Source organism: Myotis nattereri, assembly GCF_964212035.1.
Source record: "Myotis nattereri genome assembly, chromosome: 8".
NCBI classification, from domain to species: domain Eukaryota; kingdom Metazoa; phylum Chordata; class Mammalia; order Chiroptera; family Vespertilionidae; genus Myotis; species Myotis nattereri.
In genome coordinates, this window is record NC_138083.1 from 83,974,975 (window position 1) to 83,994,143 (window position 19,169).

General features: G+C 54.7%; 1 protein-coding gene across 2 annotated transcripts in view; it reads left to right on the forward strand.

Annotated features, from left to right (window-relative positions):
• The window catches only part of CTIF (cap binding complex dependent translation initiation factor), a gene marked incomplete at its 5' end in the record, with an annotated part of 237,691 nt that overhangs the window by 117,955 nt on the left and 100,567 nt on the right, over positions 1-19,169 (forward strand). For both annotated transcript variants that reach the window (XM_081096536.1, XM_081096537.1), the window contains one exon: positions 5,920-5,996. In XM_081096536.1, coding sequence (XP_080952662.1) covers positions 5,920-5,996 — 77 coding nt within the window. The remainder of the gene's footprint in view (positions 1-5,919; positions 5,997-19,169) is intronic.

Genomic DNA, 19,169 nt, shown 5'->3' on the forward strand with positions numbered 1-19,169 from the left:
AGCCCAAGATCAAGGTGTTGTCCGGCCACAGTCCCTCTGAAGGTGCCAGGGAAGGACCTGTTCCTGGCCTCCCTTCTGGCTTCCGGTAGCCTCTTGGCTTATGGCAGCATAACCCCACCTTTCACGTGATGCCTTTTTTATAGTGACACCAGTTCTTGGATTTAGGTTCTACCCCTGACCCAGTCTGACCTCATCTTGATCACATCTGCAAACACCCTGCTTCCAAGTAAGATCATGGTCAAGGGTACGCAGGGTTGGAGCGCAACTGACTTTCTGGGGGCACACAGTTCTACCCACTGCATGGGGTGCAGAGGACTGTACAGCCGGCACCAGCCAGACACATGGTCGGGGACCAGCCCTGGCCATCGAGAGTCCGGTGCCTCTGTCGCCTCCCACAGTGCCGGCCCCATCTCCGCACACTCTGCGTGACGGGGGCATTATCGGCCAGCAGGTTAGGGGGTAGCATGCCTTCTCTCTCCAGCCCCTGTCAAACCCTTGAGATTCAGCTCAGGTTCCACCCTCTCAGCAAAGCTTCTCTGACCTTCTCCCAAGCAGAGGCCCTCGTCCCTCCCTCGGGGCTGCCAGAGGCGTCTGGCCAGCTTCTGTCGTGCACAGCACACATCGGCTTACTCACTTGTGCCCCCTGAGTTCCTAGGGCTGCGACTCCGCCTGTTATTCTGGGATTCTCCATCTGCTGCACGTGGGACCTAGTAGGCCTTCAGTGCCGGTTGGGTGAGGAAGAAGCAAGGATGGACAGATGGGTGGATGGATTGATGGGTAGCTGTCAAGTCACAGAGAAGTCTTCCCTGACCCACCCCACCCCATGCCTGCCTCGTGTTGCTTCGTAGCATTTTTCATCATTTATCATATTATCGACTCATTTGTGTCTCTCCTTTCACTAAAATGGATGCCCTGTAAGAATAAGCATTTTGCCTATTTTTTTTACTACTATGTCTGCAGTGCCTGAAACAGCAATATTTATAGGCTGGGTGGATGAGTGGAAGGGTGGTTGAGTGGGTGGGTGGGTGGTTGAGTGGGTGGGTGGGTGGGTGGATGCATGGGCGGAGGGGGTCCTGTCTATGGCCCAGTGGGCGTGAGTGTCTTAGCACAGAGTCTGCTGGCCTCAGAGCCATCAGGCACACACGCTGTCCTGGCTCAGTGTGCTTGCTTAGCCCTCCCTTCCTCTGCCCTCACGTTCAGACCCAAGATGTGTTTGTTTCTGGGGTCTTCTCAGGGCAAGGCCCTGGCACCCCCAGTGGAGGGGTTTTACATAAGAAGTTTCTGCAACCAGAGCAATAGCATCTTACAGAGCGCTGACCTCGGGGAGTGTGTGTGTGTGTGTGTGTGTGTGTGTGTGTGTACTCTGCCAGAGCTGCACGCAGAAGGAGTATTATCTTCCCTCCCTCCCTGGAGAGACTTGGTTTATATAATCTACTTGTCTCCCAGGCCCATTTAGTTATTGAAAGTGGTCAGAGGTTAGACGGCGGGAAACTGCAGCCAGGTCTCCGAGCCAAAGGGAGAAGGCTCCCAGGTAGAGAGGCGGAGGAGGACCCGGCAGGCCTTGGGTGGGGCAGGGTGGGGCCTCAGAGGCACCTGACTCCACTGATGAAACACACACACCAGCTGGTAAGTGGGAGGCCGGGCTGTCGTTTACGGATGGGGATGGGGACTCCTGCCTGGACTGGCATTACCTGGACTGAGGTCTGCATGCAGCTCTCAGAGCGTGCCGGAGCGAGGGGTTTGTTGGGTAAAGAATTAGAGCGAAGGCCACTTACACTCAAAGGATAATTCTGACAACCTGCTCCTTCTCTCCTTCTCCACTGGAGGGATCTATCCCATCTAAAAAGCAGGGCGGGGTCTCTGGCTGAAAGCTGGACACCACCGCCCTGGCCAGGCCTGGAGATACCAATTTTTTTTTTCTAGATTCTGTGTCACTCCTGTCATTGTGTGCTCCTTGCCTGGGGCATGGCACCCAGTCAGCTCCATCTTATGATAGTGTTTAGGGCAGCTGCTCCTTAGAGAGTAATTGAGGGAGAGAGCCACACTTTCACTATGACTGAATCTTCCTCCTCCTCCTCCCCTGTCTCTCCCTCCTCTTTCTTTTCTTCCTCCTCCTCCTGCTCTTCCTCCTCCCGCTCTTCCTCCTCCCGCTCTTCCTCTCCCACCCCCGCAACCCCCAACACTTGCTATTCCCTCTGCCCAGAATATACTGCTCACAGATATTTTTTCCACCTTTTTCAATTGAGATATGATTTACATACCATAAAATTCGCCCTTTTAAAGTGTACAGTTAAATGGCCTTTAATATAATTCACAAGGTTGCACCACCATTACCACTCTCTGATTCCAGAATTCATTAGCAGTGACTCCCCATTTTCCCTCTCCTCAGCCCCTGACAACTACTAATCTTTTTGTCTCTGCAGATTCGCCTACTCTAGACATTTCGTTAAAATAAATCGCCAGTACATGGTACTGGTGACTCCCTTCATTCCCTGAGCGTGTTTTCAAGGTTCGGCCATGTTGTAGCATGCACCAGAACTTTCTCTTCATTGCCATGTCATATTCCGTCGTAAGGGCATACCACATGTCTCCAGCCACTGGGTGATGGACATTTGGGTCGTTTTCATTTGGGGCAATTACAGATAATGCCCCTGTGAACTTTTATCTGCACGTCTTACTCTCACTAACGACTTTCAAAACCTGGTAGCCTGGGTCAGCAGCTGTCTGATGGCAGGCAAGCGGCTAAGCACAGATGTCCTCCTCCCTCCTCCTGGGGGCCTCATACTTACCCCTGTTGACACCGTGATGCCGTTGTTTTGGGGGGAGTGTGGGCAGCATCGTAAAGTATGTGAGTCACTTGGTACCAACCACCAGCTTGAGTTTGAGGAACAAAGGCGCTGGCTGGAGAGGGTCCTCCAATGAAGCGTATGTAAACACAGTGCACCCCGTTATATGCCGCGTTCTATGTAAGTGCCCAAGGAGGCGGGGCTTATTCACTTATTCACCAATAGGCTGGGGCCACAGGCAGCCTGTGGGTGGGGCCAGTGCTCTATGGCCTGGATTGTCCCTGGGGAGGGAGGACCTCAGAGATGCAAGGCTCTGTCTATCACCTGTGTCACTTTGTTCAGCTGATTTGGGGCCTCCCACTGGTCTGCCAGCCTCAGAAAGGCAGTGTAAGCAGACTTCTCTGTCCTTCCCCAGCACACCACGTGGGCCCCAGGCTCTGGGCTGATTCCCTCCCCCCTTCCCTGACCTGGGCTTCCCACAACCTCTCCCCCCCCCCCCCTGCACACACCTCTGCTGGACTCTCTCTGCCAAGACTGGGAGCTCCATGAGGACAGGGACCAACAGCCCCGCTTGTCCTGGCACAATCGGCCTGAGCAGGGTCGGGATCTGGGAGGGAGGAGGAAGAGGAGGAGGAGGACGGGGAGGGGGAGGAGGAGGGCAACATTAGAAATACTATTCTATGTTCTTTACATGTTTATCAACTCGTTTAATCCTCATACAGACCCTAGGAGGCTGATCTATTATTCCTCCATTTTACAGGTGTGGAAACTGAGGCACATAGAGGTTAGGCCCTTTACGCAAAGTCACACAGCCATCAAGAGGAAGAGCCAGTCTGAATGTCACGGCTCAGCTCCAGACCCATTCTTTTAGCTGCTACACTACTTTATGTACACACATGCATGTATATATTAATTTGGGGGATGGGGGGTGCACTCAGAGGTCTCCCCTGTGGCTTATTTAGGAGAGTGGCCCCGCATTCCCACCGGGCCACGGGGATTCCTGGCGCCCAGTTAGGGCTCCATGAGGTTGGGCCCCAGGGTAGCTCCCTCCTGCTTTGGCCATTGTGGGCAGGGAGGAGGCCGGTATGCAGGTCAGAGCCCAGGACTCTGAGCCCCAGACGGGGGCGGCTGGCACCTTCTGGGCTCGTGGAGGGCCACGAGTTGTGGACAGCTCCCTCTGCCTGGGCCCCAAGCTAAGATACAGACCTGGGCCGCCAGCTTAGAGGGAGCCTCCGCTTCCTCCCATTGTCTCTGCCCGGCACACCCATGTGCTCCCGCGGTGACCTGAGGCCGGAGCGAGAGAGGGAGGGAAGGGGCCACCGGAGCTGCTGGGGTGGGAGAGGGGAAATGAGAGGGGAAGACTTGGTGTTTTTCCTTGTTTGTGTTTTGTATTAAAGAAAGCAAATAATATCCTTTGAGAAAACCATTAAACAAAGCATATCCTAAAGCCACAGAGGCCCATTGTGGCTGCCTGGAGCCCGGAATTCATTCAGGCCTTTTTTACTGCATTGTCCAAGGCAAGATAGGGTGGGCGGGAGAGACTGTTATTATTTTTAATATGTTTTTATTGATTTTAGAGATGGGGAGGGAGAGAGAGAGAGAGAGAGAGAGAGAGAGAGAGAGAGAGAGAGACATCAGTGGCCTGCCTCCCATACATACCCTGACAGGGGAACAAGCCTGCAACCTGGGCATATGCCCTGATCAAGATTTGAACTGACAGCCTTTCGGGCACAGGCTGATGTTCAAACAACTGAGCCACACTGGCCAGGATGGGAGAGACTGTTATTAAAATATATTTGAGAGGTGTCATTCTCTCCCTAGACTCAATAGGAGTTTAGACTGAGACCAGGGTCCCTGTGTCCTCCTGAGCCTGTTGCCCTTCCAGTGCCCCCCTTAGAGGCTCCCCGAGACTGACCAGTCCTGGCACAGCCAGAGTGCCTTAATCAGGTGCTGAACCCTGAGCCCCCAGGGCCAGCACGGCCCTCAGCTGTGGAGCCCCGATCTGAAGTGCTGCATGTGCCCTCACCATCGAGGGCCTGGGCTCCCGGCCCCACAGAACTGCCTGTCTCTAATTTGTTGCATAAGCTCCCTGGGCCTCAGTCTCCCTGTCTGTAGAGTAGGGTTTGGGGCAGTGGACCATGTCCAAAACACTGGACCCTGTCACTCCCCCTCTCACCCTGAGTGCAGCCAAGGTCCTGTGGACTCTGGGTCAGCCTGTCCCCAGGTGTCCCAGACCCAAGCCACCCTCCTCCCTCCTCCCAGACCCCCAGGCCTAGACACCACCACCCCCAGCCCCAGGTTGTCCATAATGGATCAGCAGCGCTCTCCCCATGTCCCATCAGAACATGCTTTTCTGCTGAGGAGAGGGAGGTGGTAAGAGCAGAGCTGGCCATCAGCCCAGCTTCTGCACATAATCCCGCCTGGGGCCTGCATTTCTGGGATCAGCCCCACGTCATAAGCAGAAAAGTGTCCAATCGGGAAGTAAATGTTCAGACGTGGTTGTCATGATGACGATACATAAAAGACCATCCTTAAGGTTTCCCCTGGGCGCTTAGCTATTTGCACGTCCCCCGTCACTGCTCCTTGGGAGGATAAGGAATGAGGATCTTGGGTAAAATTGCACAGGAGCCCTGGACGAGGATGAGGGGACCTGGGTTCTAGCACGTCCCCTCTGCAGGAGGCTCAGGGTTTGCAGGGGGTCCTCTCCTTGGCCCTGTCACCAGCTCAGAGAAGAAGATGCTGACATTCCTGGTGTGTTGGGGAGCTTGTGAGGGAAGTGACGGGTCAGTGGGACAGCCTGTGAGTCCAGGATGTGGTCCCAGCCCCGTGGCCGACCCTGCAGGACCTAAGACCGCTCACTCACCTCTGGACCTGAGCATTCTCATCTGCCATTTGAGTGACTGGATAGGATGAATTCTAAGGTCCCGTGTGTCCCTACTGCTTTTGATTCTGCAAGTCCAGCACCATTGCCTGGTGGGACATTCATTCACTCTGGTACTTTCCACATTTCAGTCTGGCTTTGGTGGTCGGAGTCTGGTCTTTGCAAGCACTCGGTTTCCTCCTGTCGTAGACGTCCTGATGGTTAGTTTGGTCCCAGAAGTTGCTAACGCTGCCCCTCCTCCCCACTCCCCAGGGCTACCACCCGATGCCCCATGAGGTGGAGATTGCGCACACGAAGAAGCTGTTCCGGAGGAGAAGGAATGACCGAAGGTAGGAGAGCTGCGTCTCCAGCTTGTGCTTTTATTTTCCCGTCGCCCACCCGTAGCTCCGTCACTCCTGGCCCGTGCTTTGACACCCGTGAGCTCTCACGTGGGCTGGTATCCCGTCGGGCAGTGGCAGCTGTGCTCCCCCCCAGTTGACCCCGGAAAGGACGCTTCCCGAGTGCAGGAGGCATCCGGGCGGTTCAGGAGGAGAAATGCTCTTCCCACTGACCTCACAGCAGCAGCCTCAGCCGCAGCCCAGGGGCCGGGACGTAGCCGGCCGGCGATGCTTTGAGACATGGCCTCCAGGAGGCTCCGGAGATCACAATGCCAAGGGTGTCTGTCCTTCCTCCGCCGCATGCTCAGCTCTGCTGTAAGGGCAGCCACAGCTCAGCGGCTGTGCCTGCTGTTGCTCTCAGCTGCCTGCAGAGCATTGAACTGCAGCAGGAACCAGGACCTCCCTGGAGTCCAGAGCCCCAGAGCCCGGGCGATACAGGGGCCAGAGCAGCGCCCCGAGGCAGCCCCGAGTGGGAACAAGCAGCCAAGGAGGGCTGCCTTTGTTTCCTTCGAGGCGTCTGACAGGGAACGGTCTTCCAGGTTTGTTTCCAATGGAAAACCCCAGGTGCAGAACAGTCTTTGCAGCGTGTGGCCATTTGTGCAAAAGAGGTGTTGGGTTGGGGTTTTTTTTATTATTATTATTTAATTTTTGCTTGAACATGCATATAAGTGACTTCTGAATGGAAATATTAAAAAGGGAGGGAGGGGGGAGGAAGGAAGGAGGCCGGCCTGCGGAATTAAAATGAGGTGTTCCTCTAGAGGGAATTTCTTCTTAGATAAAGGCGAGGCTTGTGGTTTTACCTTGAATGAACAGAGAATGTTCACACTCAGGGAGCAAAAGCCAAGAAGCAGCCCAGCCGGCATCCTTGCCCAGAGAACTAGAAGTGCCTGTTCTCGAGCAGCTCCTGAGATCAGCGCTGGGCGGACCGAGGTCCCGGGTCCTCCCTCCACACTCGGCCCTGAACAAGGCGGGGAGGAGGGAGGTGAAGGGCTGAGGGCCCGAATGCCTCGTCATCGGGTCTGAGCTGGGAGAAGGGCAGTCCTGGCGTAGCCATGAGAAGCCCTGGGCACTTTACGCAGTGGCATGAGGAGGGGGGCTGGGCCAGGACAGTTGGATTAAGCCCTGCCCCTGGTTATTGTGCTGTGTGCTCCCTCCTTGCTGCGCAGCATCACAGAGGCGAGTGCCTGGTTTCTGGGTTCCTGGCAGGCGGAAGGTGTGGGGAGCACCCCCCTAAAGGGGGACTGGGGCTCACAGGGGACGGGTGGTGCTGGGGAGTGCAGAGGCTTGGCATTCCTCCTCCCCTACCTCGTGGTCCCCAGAGAGCCCGTCTGGAAGTGGGGGCGGCCCCAGGCTTCCGAGTGAGAGCCACCCTCTGACCTGCTTCCCTGGCTCAGCATCCAGGTCCCCACCTCCACTCGGGCCAGGTCGCCGGGCTCAGCAGGAGTCCCCTGGCCCGCGCAGGCCTCCGGAAGGCAGCGGCGTGACCCAGGAATGTAGGAAGAGGAGCGTGACATGAGGCACTGGAAGCTGCCCTTCCGCTGGGCCGCTCTGTGTTAACAAACCCCCGGGTTAGGTCAGCACCCCTCGCAAAGGATGTGGACCCGGGACGGAGTCCAAAGCCAGGCAATAAAGATGATTAAAGGGATGGAAAGTGCGTCCTGCGAGAAAGAGGCTAATGGACGGGGCCAGAGACAGGGAGGCTGCAGGGGAGGGAGCTCTCACCGGTAAACTCATGAGAGATTTCTGCAGAGGGAGGGCCGAGGAGCCGCTGGCCCCACACCGAGGAAACCAGCTGGAAGGGAGAGAGCACGCTCAGCTGGACTGAAGACACACTCCGGGAGCAAGCGCCATGACCGTCAGAGACCAGGCCCTGCCATCCAGGCAGCAGTCGCACACTGCGCGAGCTGTGTGTGCGGGTCGGCGCTCCACCTTTATTCAGTCTAGAATGGGGACCCGGCTGTCACTCAGCCTCACAGAGTCCCCGGGAGGGGCACGCTCAGGAGAAGAGCAGCAGCCTGAGAGTGTAAGAACCTCGTTATCTGGACTCAGAAGCCAACACCAGAGGCCGCCTGAGTCCCTCTTGGTGGAGCGTGTGATTCTGACATTTGAGGGACAGCTCTTCACGGCTTGGAGCAGGCACTTGCAAGCTGTGCTCTAGTCTTCCCGCAGGTCCGCATCATCTCCCAACTCGGGCTGGACTCTGGGTGTTCGGGGGAGTTGAAGTCTGAGGCACGTGCTGTGGAATTAGCCACTAGACATGAACCCTCCTCCGCTCACTAACTCTGATTTGGGAAAATTACTTCCTACCTCGAAAGCTCTATTTTCATTCTGTAAAATGGGTCTGTAATTGGGAGGCTCACACGAGCTACTCCTTGTAAGGTACCTGGAACGGTCTTAGCACCAGCTCACTCCTCGCATCAGAGGGGTTCGAGGCCCTCGGGAAACTGTGAGGTGAGAGTGGAGTAGATGTCTGCAGCGAGGGGTGGGTCTCATCTCCTGGTCTCAGGGGTGCAGGGTTTGCCCCGGAGCCCAGGGAGCTGTGCCTTGCATCCCCTCCGGGGTGCCCAGGACCAGTTGTTCCTCCTCCTGGATCAACTTTTTAAGCTCTGCCCTCTGTGGGGACCAGTGGGAAGGAGGCCACGCCAGAGAGGCCTCTGCAGATTGCTCCCACGTGCAAGGGGCTGCTTTGACGAAAATTGGGCTGGGGACGTCTTTTCCTCACGTATAAGATAAAGGTTAAGCTCAGAGACAGTGCAAAGGTTTACTCCTTAGAATTGTTCTTAAAACTTACACAGCTGGTAACTACTTGTTTATTCTGGGACACTGGTCGAAGATGTTTGCTGATTCCAGACAAAATTATGCATTTTGTGACATAAACGTACTGAATGAGTATTTCACGCATCCCCCAAAAAGCAAGGTTCCTTCGGGTGATCTGTCCCATCCAAGTTGGAGACCTGCTGACCGGGAGGGGGGCCGCTAGGGCTTGTCTCCCGCCTCAAGTTCCCCACCATCAGGATGCAGGGCAGAGGAGCAAGCTCGGAGCAGGGCTGGGTCTGGCCAGCCGTGCGCGGACCACTGCCTGGGTTGGCCTGGGGTGAGGTCTCACCTCCCGGTGTGGGGATCTGCTCTACTCCTGCCCCGCCCCCCACCCCCCCCACCCACATTGGAAGAGATGAACAGCCTGAGGCTGTGAACGGATCTGCCGGAGTCTGTGTTCCCTGGAAGCTGACTCCGGGATGGAGATCAACCGCAGGACACTTACCATGAGTGCCCTGGGGATGGATCCATAGCGTCCCGGGAGGGAAGGGCAGGCCTGGGCAGAGGCGGGAGTTGAGCTGCAGTGTGGTCTGGGTCGGAAGTTCTACCCTACTGGCAGTTCTGAAGTCAGGGTGACTTTTTAGAGTGAAGGGGCAGGTCCTTATGTCCCCATGTCTGCTGGTCATCAGATGGGGACTGCTCAGGGGTGGGTGTGACCTTGGGCTGGGAGTTCTCTTAGCCCAGGGCAGTTTCCCTAGGGGCACGGTGCCCAGAGAGCCCCAGAGAAGTGCCCCCCCCCCCATCCCTGGTCCCCGGGAGGTGCTGCAGGGCCACATGCCGGGTGCTCTGGGGTGAGCAGGTCCTCCAGCAGCTACAATCGACCACGACTGTGGCTTGGTGTCCTCTTCATTGTAGAACCAAGTAAGATCTCATCCCTCCTTCCCTTCCTCTGCCAGCATGTGCCACCCCCCCACCCTTGGGTGCCAGACTCTTTCTCCAGGGACAAACAGGATCTCTGCACTCAAATCCGAAAACGTAACTTAAGAATCGTCATTAACCCTTGTGAGGCCCACTCCGTGGCACACCTGACCATGGACCCCATGCTCATTCCATCCTGGAGGCCACCTTACTCCCCTCCTCTTTCCGTCTGAGCTGTGGGCCAGGAGGACCCTGGGAGATGATGCCCAGTGATCCTTTCTCCTCATCTCTAAGTCACAGTTGCCCTCTGGAGCTGGCCCCTCCCTTGTCACCTCAGACCACGTCTCCAGGAGTGCCGCATCCCATGAAGACGACTGCGTCCTGGGTCGTGCCCACCAGGCGCTGAGCAGGAGTTAACCCAGGATGGAGCCTGGATCTCTGTCGGCTCTTACACAGGAGCCGTTCAGCCCTTTAGGAAGTAGTCAGTCCGCACTCTGCAGGGGTTGCATACTTGCGAGTTTACCTGCTCTCTGCAGTTCATTTGCAACCCTCCATCTCCCCAGTGTTTTCGTGGTTACTCGTGGGCAGAATGGGGATCCATTCGAGTCGCCCAGCACCCACCTGCCCAGCCAAGGTTGGACGAGGAGATGCCCTGCCTCCTGGTTTCAGTTCCCACACTGTGCACCGGTCCTCTCAGCGACCTGTGTGATGCCGTGGTTTTCGCATTCATGTGCTTTTGTTGGTGACTTTGCTGTTTGACGTGACACCCGGGCGCGGAGCTGAAGTGCTGTCTCGTGCTCCTCAGCGCCAGCAGGCTGTGCTGTGCCTTCCGGAGAAAACGCGCATTACAGAAGCTTCCTTCGGGCCTGCCTTGCAGCGCTGTTGGCCGGGAGTTCAGTGTTGATACAGTGAATCAACAATGTATATTAAATAAGCGGCCTTTAAACAGAAGCACACATACAGCAGGCTGTGCATTGATCAGGTGGAGGAAACGCAGGGAGCAGCGGCTCACAGGAACCGCACCCTGTACTGCCCCTGGGAGCCATGGTCCAGTTGTTTCAGTGTTTTCGGGATTGTGTAGAACCTACCTACCGCCAGTAGCCAGGGCTGACTGTGCTCGCTCTTTAAAACAGGGAGAGAGATGCTGAAGGGCAAGGAACATGAGGGCGATGGCATGTCAGGCCTGAGTAATTTGTCTTGTTTGTGTGGTGGTAGCAGAAATGGGGGGCTAGGGGTCAGCAGGGGACCCTTCTCTGCCTGCTGTCACCCGGCTGGGGTTTCATTTTCCCCATCCTGCGACGGCAGGTCCCGGAGGCCCTCCAGGCTGCTCGGCCCCGCCGTGACCGTCACCGTCATCCTGTCATCGGGCGCCCAGGGGACGGGGAGACAGGTCCGCGCTGCCACTGCCGCAGTTTGCCTTTATATCCATCCCAGCAAGGAAATTGCCCTCATTAAGTCCCTGCTAAAGATAGATAAGAAAATGGGACAGGCAAACCCCCACCTGGCAGGCAGCCCTGTCAGATTCGAAGCAGAATGAGTCAGATCGGGATTATTTTTAGGCTCCTCTCCTCCGCCCCACGCCCACCTCGCGCGGGCTCCCTTGGAAAGAAGAGCAGCTCACTTCTTGAAGCCAGATGTCCAGGTCTGTGTGTGATTGACGCACAGGCACGGCTCCGCCTGGAGGAGACCCCAGCCCGTGTGCAAGTTGTGACGGCCAGATCATCCTTTGGACAATGCCCACCTTGCCCACAGCTCCTGGGCAGAGCAGAGCAGGTGGCAGGGGCCCCGCCAAGGCCAGCCCGTGACTCACCGTGAACCCCTTCCTGCCCCCTCTTTCCTGGCACGTGCCTCATGCTCAGGCCCTGCTCTCAGCATTACACATCAAAGGAGAGCAGACAAGGTCCCCCAGGGAAGGACCAGCATGTCCCTCGCCCAGCACCTGCATCTGTGTGGGGTCATTTTGTTCATTTTGGTAGGATACTCGGATGCCTGGCCTGCCCATCCTGCAGTGGGCATCTCCTAGTCTGTGCCCACTGCTGGGAAGTGGAGCATTGCTCCTCTTTTCACTCTCTGCCTGTTTTTCCAGCCATTAGATTTCATCCAGACCCCATAACCCTAGATGGCAAAGGAGGCCCCACTGGGGCAGGGACGCAGACAAGGCAGAGGCAGGGGTGCACATGCCCGTTAGCCAGGAGAGCAGGCGCGGTGCTGGCTGGGAATTGACGGTGGAGACATAATCCTCAGGTTCTCCACTGGTTCCTGGGGTCCCGGCAGTAGAATGGAGCCCAGGAACCAGCCTCGGGAGATGGTTTAATTACTCCTCCTCGAGGGCTTAGTGCCTTTTTTCTGAAATGCTGGGCATTCAGAGGTTGGCCCACAAATGTTAACCCCGACCCTGCCTCCCTTGCCGGAGCAGGCGGAAACCGGCGACTCAGGGCTCCTCTGCACCAAGCCACGCAGCCTCCCAGGGGCAGTGTGTATGGTGGGCAGTCCAGCCTGGGCCAGGCCAACCGGGCTTCAGGGCTTGCTCATCCCCCACCAGCCAGCAGATTCTGAGAAAATGAGGACCAAGCTCATTCTTCTCATTGTCCCCGAGGACATGGGTGTGCAGCCTGCGGGGATGCCGGAGGTGACATGCCATGGCAGGTGCTGAGAAGCCCCATCCTGGCACCTGGCTCTAAGTCCAGAGACAGGACCCCGCCCCCTCTTCTTCCTGTCGTTAGCTCTTGGGACCCCGGGGCCCCGGGCAGCGTGCAGGGAGGAAAGAACACTGGACCAGCAGTTGTAAATCTGGGTCTTCATCCTTGTGGTGTGGCCCAGGGTACTTCCCTTATTTCTGTAGCCCCTGGTCTTCTCAGATATTAAATAGGGCTCCTGATTCCAGCTCTCACCGGTATTAGGGAGAGTGCAGGCTAAAGACGGAAAAAAACCCCACAAACACCTCCCAGGAATATTCCAATAATCCAGAGGCCAGTTGGGGCTTTTGTTGTAAATAACCATGTGTTTTCAGCCCAGCTCATGCGCCCTCTCCAGAAAGTTCTAGAAAGCTAGACCTTGTCTGCTGCTCCTGTATATATCTTTCAGGACCAAATCTGGTCCAGTCTGCACCCTGGACACCCAGCCATGCCTTGCTGAGCCCCCGTATGCCCAGCACCCTGGCTGCCTGAGATGAGGCGCTGCCTGGGACCACCTTACTCACAGGGCAGGTTGTGCATCCCATTAGTTCTGGGTCCTCAGTCCCCTGGGCAAGCCGGGCCCACCTCAGTCCCCACTAGAAGCCACTCAGCAATTGAATGAGCACTTCTGTGGTCAAGACGCACTGAACCCTTTACCAACATCAGCTCATATAATCTTCCCAACAACCCTGGCAGGGAGATGCTATTTTTATTCCCATTTCACAGATGAGGAAACTAACTCAGGCTCAGCACACACAAGTGAAGTAGCTGAGCCTGAGTCTGACTTCAGAGCCTGTGCCCCCACCCAGTTTCCTGCTGGGAAACTTCCTCAGTCCCCTCCTCAGCATGCTGGGCCTTCTCCACACACCCCCTGATTAAGTCATGTGCCAGGGTGTTGAGGGCAGGATGGGAGCTGCTGTTTTCAAGTGGATTGAGGAGAAGATTAGCTCATGATTCGAGGCATGGATGAGTGGTGAGATTTCAGACAAGACCCTCGAGACAGGATGGCCCTCCCTCTGCCTTCTGCACCCCTGCACCCGGTCGGTCATGCCGGGAGATCCCTGATCCAGGTGATTCATGCGTGGACATACTTAGGAAGTCTCTGCAGCAGCCCAGAGATTTCCCAGATTTGGGGGGGGGGGCACCCAGTGAGAGGAAGGACAGTGTGAGGCCCAGGACGGTGGGCAGCTCAGCGGAGGGCAGTCTGGCCAGGAGAACTTCCTCCAACTGCCAGCTCTCCCCAGTCCCAGAGGACAGCCCAGCGCACGAGGGTGCCCTTCACTCCCCAGGGCTCCCAGCAGGGACGGGAGCACGGGTTTTAAAAATACCAGGGAGCCTTCCTGCCTGAGTCAGCATTTGCCCTGAGCTCTGAAAGTTATTTCTGAGTCTTCCCAGTAATTTAAGTTTAGCCATTTCTTCCAATGCGTGTGTTTTGGGGAAGCCAAGGTGGCCTCGATTATGGCTTGGAGTATTTTGGGAGCCCCAGGTTTCCAGAAGTGATGCAGGGGCTCAATTAGGGAAGACATCAGCACACTGAAGGAAAATTGCTCGGGGAAGCAGGCCCGAGGGTCCCCGGAGGTGACGCCTGTGCTTAGCACCCATGGGGGACATTAACACCAAGGTGTGCCCGGTGCTCCCAGTGGCCATCTCCCAGTGGCAGCTTATATCATTGTCTTCAGCTGTCTGAGCACACGAGGGCATCTTAGTGCCCCTCAGAATGCAGAATGGCCCCGGCCAGTGTGGTTCAGTTGGTTGAGCATCGTCCCATGATGCTCCTCTCTCTCTCTCTTCCTGATGTTCTTCTCTCTCTCTTCCTCACTCTTTCCTTCCCTCTCTCTTTTTCTCTCCCTTCCTCTTTCTCTAAAATCAATAAAAACCTATTTTTAAAAAAATTTTTAATGCAGAATGGATGGACTTGCTGGTTCTTTCCAAATAGGCCTAGACCAGTGGTCGGCAAACCGCGGCTCTCTAGCCACATGCGGCTCTTTGGCCCCTTGAGTGTGGCTCTTCCACAAAATACTGGTTCTTCCACAAAATACCGACTTCTGCGCATGGGCCACAAAGTTTCAATCACACTGTATGTGCATGCCCACACGTGGTATTTTGTGGAAGAGCCACACTCAAGGGGCCAAAGAGCCACATGTGGCTCGCGAGCCACAGTTTGCTGACCACAGGCATAGACAGACAGCCAGAGTACTAGCAATTCATGGGAGCTTAAAACATACAGTCACCCGCACATTAATATTGCAGAGGTTTTTGGAGGAATTATTAGACTGCATATAACCTTTCAGATAGACTTTCAGAGCCCCCTACCGACGCCAGCCGTACCTCACCTCTTCCCCACCCACCCCCGAGACAGGCCTACCCAGCCTGCCTCTCCCAGCTCGCTCCTGCCCTTGCTCACGGCACTTCCAGACCCCAACTCTCGGCCCCTTGAACAGGCCAACCTCACTCCTGTTCGCACGTGGCTGGCCCTCTGCCCAGGGCCTTCCTGACCTGACTCTTACCCTGGGAGCGCCCTCTCCTTTCCAGGTTCTGCCTGTCCCACCCTTCACTCTCCTCGCTCTTTAGTCCTCCCTGATCTTCCCTGCACTTTCCCACAATTGCTGGGTGTGTCGGGCCTGGCAGGGACTGAGAGAGCTCTCCCCGCTACGCTCGAGTTCCCCGGCTCACCTGGAACAGGTGCAGCAGCCGAGGGATTCGGGGATGGGCCGGAGGCCCGAGAGCGTGCAGGACACTCATGTGTGGGAGGGCGGGGAGCCCCCATACCCTGAGTCACCTCTCCAGGTGAACAGCTGAGCCCAGAACAGAAGCAGCCGCCCGAGCCAGCATTGTCCATGGTGCAGCCCTCCCTCAGGAGTACGGCTACCCTTGTGTGATCTCCAAGGGGAGGAGTCCATGGACAAAGAATCCAACTTTAGGCTTTCTGTTTGCCCGGACTGGCACTTAACTCGGGAAAGACACGTGTGGACTCAAAACATGAGAGATATTTTTAAGGAAAAAAAATTACTCTGTGGATCTGTGTGCATGTTTGGTCTGGTGGCCGCGTGGCCACAGCAAACACATGTTCCGAACTGGCTGGGTGCCAGGGAGCAGATGGCATGGCCTGGACACCCTGAGCAGGAAACCCAGTGCCTTTGAACTGTGAGCTGTAGCCATGGCTTGGAGAGGCTGGGCGGGGACAGGGTGGGACAGGCCGAGGGCAGGATTCTGACTTTGCCCTCATGTTCCAGAAGGTAGGAGACGATTGGTCAGGAGTCAGGTAGGGAAGGTGATCAGGAGGGCCTCTCTGGGCAGGGACCCTGGAGGCCAGCTCCCTCCCACACCCCCACCATACAGTTTCGGTCCCACTGCCCTGCAAATAGCAGGGGAGTCTTGAACACCCTGTTCTAGCCAAAGCGCTGGCACATTTTTACTTTGGTGCTTACTCTGCCCACATTGGGGAAAACCATCTCTGCCTCCTCGTCCATCTCACCTCTCACTACCCTCAAGCAGCTCCTTGTGTGCCCAGGTTCACCACCCTTCCATCCCATTGTGTGAACTGGGGTGTCCGTGATCAGTCCGGGAACCCTGGGCAGGTCTGTCTGCATTTTCACTGGAGCCTTCAGTGACTGCCTAGAGGTGAGAGAATGACGCTACTGCTGTGAGCGTCTAGCACCCCGAGAAGCCAGTACATGCGAGGGTAGAGAGGGAGGACGGGTGGATTGTATTTTCTGAAGGCAGGATTTTTAGCTCCTAAAAACCTAAAACCATCTCACTGTGGGCAGACATCCTCTTTGCTCTTGCCTTTATTTTCTGGAAGTCACATCATATGAGCCACTGCAGGGCCCTGGTTCCAGCCAAATGTGTAGGTGGCCCTTTGCGGGGGGCTGACTCATGTCGATTTGGTTTGGGTCTCCTTGCTAGATGCGAGACCTCGAAGGCATGCCTTCACCTCTCATCTGTAAGAGAGGGCATCTACCTTCTAAGACTGTTTGGCAGTTCAAATGAGATGATGCTCTGAAAGCAGGTAAAATGCCAAGGGACGCACAAACACGAGGACTTATCAGCTATGTTTGTGTTCGTATACACGTGTCTGTTTATAGTTGTGTTTGAGTGCTTTAGGGACTCTGCCAGTATCATTTCCAATGTTAGTTCGCTGGAAATGGAGCTTGGCTTGGATGTTTGTATTGGTTCTCTATTGCTGTGTAACGAGTTACTTCAAAACTTAGAGCTTAAAACAACAAACATTTATTATCTTGCACAGTTTCTGAAGGTCAGGAATCCAGGAGCAGCTTAAAAGGGTGGTTCTGGCTCAGGGTCTCTCTCAAGATTGCGTTCAAGCTGTTGGCCGGGGCTCTAGTCATCTGAAGGCTCAACTGGGGTTGGAGGATCTGCTTTCAAGCTCACTCACAAGGTTGTTAGCAGATGTCCGTTCCTCACTACCAGGTGGACCTCTTCGTAAGGCTACTTATGACATAGCAGCTAGCTTCTCCCAGAGGATGATCTGGGAGAGAGACAGAAGGCAGCCAGGCAGACAGTCAGACACCAAGATAGAAGATACAGTATTTTTTATGACCTAATCTTGGAAGTGACATTCTATCACTTCTGCCATATTCTGTTGGTCACACAGACTGCCCATTACAGTGTAGGAGGGGACTACAGGAAGATGTGAACCTCAGAAGGCCAGGATCAATGGGATCATCTTAGAGGCTTATCTATGATCACCCACCCTCTTGCCCCCAATGATGCACATTCCTCCTACATGCAAATGTCTCATTTGATTATAGCATCAGCTCAGAGTCTGGAATGTTATCATCTATATCATGTTTAGGTATGCATGAGGCTCTTCGGGTGCAATTCCTTACATACAACTTCTCAAGTATAGCTCCTTCTTGATCTCTGGGCCTGCACCCCTCACATATATCAACATACAGTTGTGGGACAAGCATAGGGTAACTGTCATAGACACCCCTGTCCAAGAAGGAGGGAAACAAGAAACATGCAGAAGGCATTGGTCCATAGCAGTTTTGAAATCCAGCCAAGCAAATGTTGGAAGTTCCTTGATTAGAACTCAGTCCTGCTCCTGCCCAGGAGTTGTTCTACATGGCTCTTGGCTCTGCTCTCTACCCTCACGGTCTCCCATGATATTGCAGCCATGTCATTGGCCCAGTGAATACTCTGGGGTCTTAGGTCTGCCTCAGCATCCTTCTTCCTTTTCTGTGAAAGGTAGCATGTGTTTACAGCTGAGTCATGTTCTCAGCTAATTCTCTGCCAGTAGGCTTTGGAGGTCTAACAGCATATTTTCATTTTATACAGTCTCGGTCCACTCCAACCCAAGTTGTCGATGTTTCTGCTGATGTCATTCTTTGAAAAAGTTTATGGATCTTTTGTGACTCCTATTGGGATCTACATTAGTAAATAAAGCCCCACCCACAAATCTCTTTAAGATCATCCCTTCTCCACTTTGGGTTTTGCTAAAGAACAATGCCCTTTAGCTTCTTTGAAGCTCTGTTGTTTGCAAAGATCTGAGTCACACATTTAAAATCTTAAAGCTTTTTGTCCAACTGAACAGTTCTCTGAGGCACCACCTTTCAAACTTAAAAGGATTGAAATCTTAACAAAAGATTTCATAGTCACACACCCTTGGCCTCATCTTTGGACTATGCTTTCCTGAGAGTGCCTGGATTTGATCTTTGCTCAGAAGTAATTTCCTAATGTTAGCATTGTTTGCCACCTGGAAAGTCTGGGAATCTTCAAAACGAGTAAGTCCTGGCCCCTTTTTTGTGACAGTCTTTGTTTAGCTTCTGTGTCCCCTTCTCTCATTTCACCATGCCCAGAAAGAGGAGACCAAGCCGCACCTTCAGCACTCTGGCCAGAAATCTCTTAGCGAGATCATTCAAGCCATTAGGTGTCCTTTGTACTTTTCACATAACTAGGAGATAGTGTTGCTAAACATTCTGCAGCCACATAACAAGACTCCCCTTTCTTCCACTTCCCTTCAAGCTCTCACCAGCAACCTCCTCAAAGTCCTTATTTCTGCTAACAGTTTCTTCATGGCACTTTAAGGTTCCCCTTCCCTCGGAATCCTCCCGGTTCCTGCCCACTGCCCAGTCCCAAAGCCACTCACACAGTTTAGATTTTTGTTATGGCAGCACCCCAATTTCAAGTACCAAAATCTTTATTAGTTAAGTCTTGCGGTGTAACAGATTGCCCCCCAATTTTTTAGTTGCTGAAAATAGCAAACACTTATTATCGCACACAGTTTCTGAGGGCCAGGAATCCAGGGGTAGTTGAAGTCAGTGGCCCTGGTTCAGGGTCTGCTGTGAGACGCAGTCAAGCCATTGGTGGGAATCTCAGCTATCTAAAGATTTGATTCAGGTGGACTGGAAGATTCACCTCCGGGCTCACCGATGCGGCTGTTGGCAGGCCTTCGTTCCTTGCTGGCTGGTGGCTACAGGCTTCATTTCCTTGCAATGTGGCCTCTCTGTAGGGTGCTCATAACAGAATGAGATGGGGTGGGGGGGGGAGGTGGAAGCTGCCACAACTTTAGTACCCTAATCTCACAAGTGACATCCCATCCCTTCTGTTGTATTCGATTGGTCACACACACTAACCCGGTTGGAAAGGACTGCACAAGGGTGTGAATGCCAGGGTATGGGGACCATTGGGGGCCGTCTTTATCTGTTTCTGGTTCCTTCCCTGCATCATTGCTCTTTCTTCTCCACTTTCAATGATCTAATACTAAAAACTACCAACAGCTTTGAGTGGGTTCAGGTTTTTGTGTTCACCCTAT